The 9,143-nt window shown below is 35.0% G+C and overlaps 1 protein-coding gene across 1 annotated transcript; it reads left to right on the top strand.

Moving 5' to 3' along the window:
• Positions 1-6,564: 6,564 nt before the first annotated feature.
• LOC128206205 (uncharacterized) lies at positions 6,565-9,143 on the top strand. The gene has a single exon (XM_052908513.1). It carries the CDS (start codon positions 6,608-6,610, stop codon positions 7,937-7,939), a length of 1,332 nt encoding a protein of 443 aa, XP_052764473.1. The 5' UTR covers positions 6,565-6,607; the 3' UTR covers positions 7,940-9,143.

Below are 9,143 nucleotides of genomic sequence, written 5' to 3'. Positions count from 1 at the left end.
TACCTGTTCGAACTTTATGTTCATTGCTGATTTCATTCGAACTGTACATTTCTTAAGTTGATGATGTTGTGTAGATGTTATTTTTTATTGGATAGGAATCCAACATCTTGTGTCTATGCTCACGTTCAAATTCTGTTATCTTGTTGTAACGCTTGTCGACGTTAATGAAACAATGTTGTCCTTTGCTAAACATAATGTTATTTAAATAACTAATTGAGATTTACAGTTGTCTTATTATCACCCGCCGAACCGAAGGTTTTCGGAGGGGGATATTGTTTTGACGTTGTCCATCTGTCCGTCCGTCCGTCTTTCCGTCCGTCCGGGGCCATATCTTTGTAAGCATTGATCAGAAAATGTTCAAACTTGGTAAGAATGTTCCCCTTCATCAAATCTCGACCACTTGTAAAAGTGGGTCACATGGGGTCAAAAACTAGGTCACTATGTCAAATCTAAGAAAAATATTTGGTACAAACTAGAGGCATTATACATGGTCTAATATTCATGAAACTTAATCAAAATGTTTTCCTTGATGAACTCTTGGAAGTTTATAACACTGGGTCACATATGATTGAAAATGAGGTCACTAGGTCAAATCTTACAAAAATCTTGTCAGGAACCATATCATGGTAATGATTTGTCAGATTTTGTTAAAACTTGGTCAGGATGTACCCCTTAAGAAATATGGAACGCGTGTTAAAGTGGGTCACATGGGGTCAAAAACTAGGTCATTAGCTCAAATCTTAGAAAAATCTTTGGTACAAACTAGGGGCATTATACATGGTCTAATATTCATGAAACTTAATCAAAATGTTTTCCTTAATGAACTCTTGGACGTATATAAAACTGGGTCACCTATGATTGAAAATTAGGTCACAAGGTCAAATCTTAGAAATATCTTGTCAGGAACCATATCATGGTAATGATTGGTCAGATTTTGTTTAAACTTGGTCAGGATGTACCCCTTCATGAACTATGGACCGCTTGTAAAAGTGGGTCACATGGGGTCAAAAACTAGGTCACTAGCTCAAATCTTAGAAAAATCTTTGGAATACATTAGAGGCATTATGTATGGTTTAATATTCATGAAACGTGATCAGAATGTTTTCCTTAATGAGCTCGTCCGAAACTATTTCATGGTAGTGATTGGTCGGATTATGTTCATACATGTATGACTCAACACATGATAATAAATATATGTGATTTACTTCCATCAACTTCCATTATAATCGATTATGATAGGTTATAATCAATAATTACCAACATGAAGCTCATATAATGAGCTTAAAAATAACACACAGTGAACATGATCAACAGATACCTTAAAAAGTCATTTTCCACTATTTACTGTTATCACTTCCGACATATCTGAACTTTCACTTTGAAATCATTCATATTCATAGAAACTATTACAAATGTAACTCTATATACAAAACTTTTATTTCAAATAATTCCAAACAAACTCAAACTTATATCCAACGTTTATAACGGTCCATTTCTCAGGCGGGGGATATCAATTCAACGAATTTGCTTGTTATATGTTGCCATGATGTGTAAACTATGTTCTGATATGCAATACTCCTGCTATGTTTTATTTAAGGAATGAATTAAGGAAGGAATTCATTAAGGAATGAAGTCCGAAGGACTCCACGCGTACTTTGACCAACCCAATTGCGTTCATATCCCCGATAATGACAACAACCACGCAATTCATTCCTTATATTTACACCAAGAGATCATTATTTCATTCAAGAATTGTTAAAAAAAATAATTCGTTTCATTTAAGAAAACCTTTCAGTAATCCGTTCTTACCCATTCTGTAAATAGAACGACCCGACTATAACCGGAAACATTTTTTCAAATGACGTCACAATAACGCGGGAAAAGATCAACCACTTGAAATCACTTTAAAACGTAAAATTGAAACACTTCTAGTACCAATATATTTAAAATATAATAAACTAACACTTTTAAAAATGTTGATCTATATTTTACGGGACCTGCAGACACAATACAACCAATAACAAGATCAATAGCTTTCATGTATATTGGTATGCAATGAATTACGATCCGAACATATCCGAAGATGTTGCGTTCATCGATTGATGAACGCAATTGCCGAAAGGCAGTTCATTTAAAGAATAGAAGTTGAGGTGTAAATATTAAGCAATGTTCTGTTATTTATTCCGTAATTACTACATATTGATCATGTTGTAAACTGTGGTTGATGTACGTGTCGATGTTTTTGGTTTGTTATAGTGACAATATTCATGCCAGAGCTGTGAGCTTTGCTGTGATTGCAGTTTGATATAGTTTATGTGTTATTGATTGTCATGCCAGAGCTGTATGCTTTGATGTGAGTTCAGTTTGATATATTTTAAGTATGATCTATAGTCATGCCAGAGCTATGAGGTTTGATGTGATTTTATGTGTTCTCAATAGTCGTGTCAGAGTTGTACTCTTTGATGTGAGTTTAAGTGTTATCGATATTTATGTCAGATTTGTATGCTTTGAAGTGATGCTAACTGTTATCGATATTCACGTCAGAGCTGTTCGCGTTGCTGTAAGTTTAAGTGATATTGATAGTCATGTCAGGGCAGTTTGCTTTGATGTGATTTCCATTTTGAGATTATTTAGACTGAGATATTCAATTGTTTCCAGCCAGAAGCACAAATATTTTTTTTAATTTATTTATTTTTTTCATTAGCTCACATTTTTTACAAAAGTTAATATTGTATTTTTCATTAAAAAGTAATCAAATACAATTTTACACATACATATAAGCTTGTAAAGTTTTTTATAACTTGCCGGCACGGCTGAAATAAGTGGTTAGGAATTACTAACTTTTTTTTTATGAGACGGTAAACATTTTGATATTTTGGCATAATGTTCCCAAAAGATTAAAGATAATTATAAATAAAGAACAGGTCATGAGTATTTCTAGAACTTGTTATTTTTGCTTTTAAACATCGATGTTCCAATTTTACGCGGTCAAAACAGTATGTTAAAATTTAAATACCATATGGCTAATTCAGTATAGTATGATTATATTTGTTGGTGATGTGATCAATAATGTTTTATTTCTGAAAGCAAATATATTTCTTGTTACTCTGATACCACATTTTTACCAAAATGTTGAAAAATAAATGAAATAAAGGATTCTTCTTATCTCTCGGGTGATGTGGTTTTTATCGACAAATCTGAAATGGGGGAAGGGTATTTCAAATATAAACAAGAGATGTTTGTCAAATATTATGCCCCCCCAATGGCCATATTGTCAGGAGTATTTGGACAATTGAATGAAATATGCATGGACCGAAATGACAGCTGATATGTCATTGATATTGGATGCCTTTGAGGCAGTTTTAAGATTATGACCATTCAACGTGTGAGGATATTAGGTACAGTTTTTAATCATGTTCAGATAATGACTGATAATTGCAGATAAAAATGTATGCTCTTCGCAGCAGGGAATAAGTAAATATGACGAAATTTTAATGATGAATATGAGTTAACTTATGACCATGGCCTTGACCTCAAAATCCATAGGAGTCATCAACTGGTCAACCAACACCTAATTGTCAAGTTTGAGGGTCATGGGTGAAGGCATGATCAAGTTATTACACAGATAAAAAAATTGTGTTCAAGGTCACTGTGACCTTTGACCCCATGACCCTTAAAATCAAAAGGGGTCATTTACAGGTCAGGTCCAACCCCCAAGTCAAGTTTGACGGCCATGGGTGCAGGCATTGTCGAGTTTGATGATCATAGGTTCAGGCATTGTAAAGATATCACAGGGAGACGCTTTGTTGACTTTTGTGCGTTAAAGGTCAACGTGACCTAGCACTCTGGCCCGATGACCCCTTTAATCAATGGGGGTCATCTACTAGTCAGGGCCAACCTTCAGTCTAGTATGATGCCCATAGGTCAATGAATTGCTAAAGTTTACCTTCAAAGTAATTGTGACCTTGACTTTTGACCCGACGACCCCCAAAATCAATAGGGGGCATCTACTGGTCAGGCCCAGCCTCAATGTCAAGTTTGATGACCATTGGTAACTATTCGTTATTTAATATGCCAAAGATCTTTCAAATTTGGGATGAACCTAGGTTCTAAAAATGTACAGAATGAACCAGCAAGCATTTTCGTAAATGAGCCGATTTAACTCCAAAATTGGCTGTCTGCATTCGACAAAACAATAGCAATACTGTTATTGTCCAAAACAAAGCATCGGGTTGGGTTTGTACGCAAGAGAACGGTATTAAATAGTTGTTTTGAAGCAAAAAATGCATTGAGTGAGTCGGGAAGCCTAGTAAGAACCTGCATTGTTTTCACGAGATATTTTAATACAGACATTATTTTGATCTAAAACAAGCGTTTTCGTAAACGAGCAATTGCTCTTCATTCGGTGCACAAGGTCGTTTCTAAAAATTATCGTTGAAACATATAGAAAACAGTGGTAATACTCACCGAATCGAGGACGTTTTCCACTCAAAACAATGAACCGGGAAGCATGGACGCACCTGACATTATTGCCCTTGAATTCATCAGCTTTGTTAAATAAGTGCATGGATTCCCTGTGGACCATTCAAATTGTTTAACAATGGGTGTTCAAATTAAAAGTATTTAATGTTCTGAGATTTGAATATTTAGTGTTAACCAATTTTATAGAGTTAGAAATAATTTACTTTAGAGTTTTGTTTTATTTTAAGATATTGTACTTTTGATTGTCAATTTATAACACTCAGCGAAATTATTTCGAATTGACAGTCTAAAGTTTACATTATAGCTTGCCTGAGCAGCTAGGTGTGGCTAAGACACTTTAAGTTACCTATTTAGATAGTAAACTTTGATACATTATTATTGCTATTTAAATGATTTGAATTTTGATTAGATTGTATGAAATTAAACACATCTCAGTCGTTTTCCACTCCCAACCTCCATGCCTTTGCCCTGTGTCGAACCTGAGGGTTCGTGTAGCCGCCCGTGCGACTACCATCACTCGTTAAATAAGACAGTTCGGTTACAATTGTCATTCCAATAACGAAGAAACCTTTCTTTCTATTATTAAGCGTTGTGAAAACCCATCGGGTATCCCAGCACCTATTTATTTTAAGTTTGGGAATTTCATAGGTATATTTATAGTATAAGGATCGTAGTTGAAAACAAATCAGACATCTAGGACTGAATGTGCAATCATCCTAATTGAGTTCACCACTTTATGCAATATGTGGTATCCCAAACTGTTAAATAACCATGCGGAAATAATTACAGCATAACAACTATTTTCACACAATTGACAGGTATGTACCCTCCATTTTGTTTTAACCGACCAAGGCTTGTTGGAGTTTGTGTACCAATTTATTAAGACAAAAGAAATAAACAGCTGCCTGAAAATTAAAGACCTCTTACTATTTTGAGTTGTTTAGATATCAGAATTCTTCACCTTCCCCAAAGTATTTCAAAAATCACTGGGATCTCGATTGATTTAATGTTTTCAAATCAGATAACGGGTTTGTTTGAGCCTGGGATTAAACTGATCAATGCAAGGTAAGAGATTGTTTATTTCAGTACAGCTTGCACATATTACGCGTGTAACTCTTCCACAAACAAACAAAATATATATGCGAAAGCGAAAGTTAATATTTCTTCCGCGGATTTCGCAACTTTATTGGTCTTGCAGTGAGGGCAAATGTTTGCACTTCATAACTTGTTATAACATGCTGAACACGTATTATTTAATTAAATTATTCATAATAAGTAACTGAAATTCGAATCTTTCAACTTAAAATGTTTATAGATTATGATAGGCAATGTGTGAGGTCAGTTATGGTTTTATTTACATTGCAGCGGTTTCGATAAGTAAACATGAAACAATCACTATCTAAATAAACCAAACGTTTATTTTTAGAAATCTCAGACGGATTAAGAACGACTTGGGATCCCACGTGTTGATACGGAATTTAAGGCCACGCGTATGATTAATGTGTTTTGTTGATAGACAAGTGTGAGATTATTTTCTTTTTGCCTATTATAATATTCGATCGACTGGACGGAATAGATAAAAAAATAGCATGTGTTTATTAAGTTAAGAGATACCAAACATAAGCGGGCAAAATCTGAATCGTTTGTCTTATACAATTTATATTTAGATCAGAAATCCCGCACAGATATAACTGTACGTTATCTTCCTGCAATGTGAATATGTATTTAACTTTGTCAAAATTTTCAAATTGACCTGTTATTTATACTTGTAATGCACACACACACACACACGCACGCACGCACGCACGCACGCACGCACACGCACACACACACACATATATATATATATATATTGTGTGTGTGTGTGTGTGCGTGCGTGCGTGCGTGCGTGCGTGCGTGTGTGTTGATGTATTGGTAAAAAAACAGGAACGGCCGCTTAAAAAATACAGTAAATCCGCCAGAAAAGAAATGTATTTTGTGTGACCTGAAGTGATAAGGAAGTGGGATTCCAGGCTTGAAAACCCTGTTAGGCTCAGAAACTATTTATAGGCATGGGAAACCACTTCATGTGTATATATAAAGGCAGAATTTTGAAGTATTGTTCTGAGTTCGTAAACCATTCGCGATGGCTGATTTCTTCATGGGAGACACACCTCATGGATGGCTTAAACGAGTGATATATAAGAAATACCTTCAGGCGTATGTAGCAAAGATATTAAATTTTAATTTGAACGTTGTGCTAATTGATGGATTCGCTGGTGAAGGGAGATATGGGAGTGAATGGAGAAATGAAATAGAAAGCTATGGCTCTCCATTGATTATGATCATGGTAGTCTTGCAGTTTTACTGCAATTTTATCGACATAAAAAATAATCAAACGATTGGAACCACATGGACAAATCTACATGAAACTGCTATCCGTCGATTTATGGACGAACCTACCGAAGAGGATGAAGAGGTCAGAGGGGCGGAGTTAGGTGACATTGGAATAACATACATTTACCTCGTAGAGAAAGATCAGAAACACTTTCAAGCCTTGAAACGCAATATACAATTGTACCTGGGTAAAATTTTCCCTTCAGACGTGGAATTAGAAACCGAAAGTGACCAAAGTGTCATCATACGGGTGAGGCATCCCCAGTTTCCTATTACAATAAGTATTGAAAGAAAAACGTTCGGTGAATTCCACCGCGAACGAGTTCCTGATTCAAAAACGCTGACTATTGTTGATCCATTCGGTTACAGCCATACCCCAATGCAACATGTGCAGAAATTTGTTGACACGGAAAGTGAAGTGCTGATTTCGTTTATGAGCGGATTCGTAAATAGATTTTGTAGACGGAATCTTGAGGCTGTTGCAAAATTGTACGGCATTGAAAGGCAAGATATGTATCTTGCCGAGTTCGTGAGAATCGTAAGAAACAACGCAGATGGTAATCCAGCCGAAAATCCGAAATCCTGCACCAAGAGTTATATAAATCATATGAAAAAGCGCACTGGATCGGCGTACTCACAATTCTACGAGATGAGAGGACGCAGTAATGATGTCATATACCATCTTATTCACTTTGCAAACCACCCTAAGGCGTTAGAGGCAATGAAAGAAACATTTAACACTTGTACTCAGTATGAAGGCGAGTTCAAAATGTCTGACTATAGAGTACTAGTTGAGGGAATTCCGCTTGAACTTGGAAATATGCAAAACGAAGAGGAGCTTGCAAACACAATATTTCAAGAATATTGTGGAAAGACTGTGATGCTTGCGGAGATAGAGAACTATGTTTTAGAGCACACGCCGTTTGTTTTTAGAAAGAAAGCACTGAAGCTGTTGGAAAAACAGACCGATCCAAAGATAATAAATGTTGTTGATGCGAGAAATAGCACAAAAGAACGTCGCAGATGGTCTTACCCTGACTGGGGTGACTGGAAACTAACATTTCGTGGCAGCGATACATGATTACGGTGAAGTGATTATAAATATATTTGGACACAGTATTGTATGAGGCATGTAAGATGATACGATCGTACTTTTGCGGCACACTCAGACACTCATATTTCACAAGCAATTATTGTTCTTTTTGAATATAATTTAACATAACATGAAACTGTTTTGCCAATAGTGTAAATATTGGAAATATTATTCCATGTGGAAATGTGTAAATTGGTTGCGAGAAGCCTTTTTCCGTCTTTACCTCAGGGTCATTTATTTCTGCTTAATTTTGTCGGACACTGCATTGGTCAACCTTATGTTATTTTGTGATTAAGTTGAGTCTTGGATTGTTCGACAGAAGTCAGTTACATGATATGTCAATTTGGACTGCTCTTAAGTGAAAAACCAGGTTAGTGTCTATATGAAACATATAGTCAAAACCCTGTAACCATAAGTATAAATAGCGTTGTAATTCACCCATATGATAATTATAGAAGGGTTTCGACCATTCTACCGACGGAAAAGTTATTGTGTAGATGAGAACATACTCAGACATGGTATTATTATGAAGTTACGATGTATATATGTAAATATTTATAAATTTTTGGATGTCTTCATAAAGTTGTTTTATTTTAAGTGTTTTACTAACATATTTGCTTAGATGTTATTTTTGTATTTTGTAAAAATCGGATTAATTTACCCACCTTTTAAGAGTGATTGTGTAGAAATGTTAACCCCTTATAAGAAAACAAATAACCACGGGAACTGTTTATAAACTTTATACTCTCATTAATCAGCAGATATCCGCGGGAACAGTGTATACTTGTTTTACCTTCCAGAAATAAACACTGACTGTTGATAACTTGATACCCTCATAAGTAAACAATTATTCGTGAAACTGTGTTTCTATTTATACCTTATTAATAAAACAATTATCCACGGAAACTGTGTTTTATACTTACAATTTTATCAAATATCAAATATCCATCGACATTGTGTATAACTTAATAGCATAATGAATGAACAATTATACACAAGAAATGTGGGTAATATGTATACCTTCTGACACAAGGCAAAACGAAATTTGCTATTATAAGAGATTAGTCGCTGCATAATACAATACTGTACAAATTGTATCGACTGATGTAAAACTCAAAATGGGCAATGCTTCGAGATTGATTAATTTATTTTCAAAATGTTATTACCATACATGAATAAAAAAATAAATACA

Source organism: Mya arenaria, chromosome 10, assembly GCF_026914265.1.
Source record: "Mya arenaria isolate MELC-2E11 chromosome 10, ASM2691426v1".
Taxonomy (NCBI): Eukaryota; Metazoa; Mollusca; class Bivalvia; order Myida; family Myidae; genus Mya; species Mya arenaria.
The sequence above is the reverse complement of the archived record's forward strand: the minus strand, read 5'-3'. Positions and strand labels throughout refer to the sequence as shown.

Bases quoted from the DNA above. Each gene is read 5' to 3' on its own strand.
- LOC128206205 (XM_052908513.1), top strand. From the start codon at position 6,608: ATGGCTGATTTCTTCATGGGAGACACACCTCATGGATGGCTTAAACGA.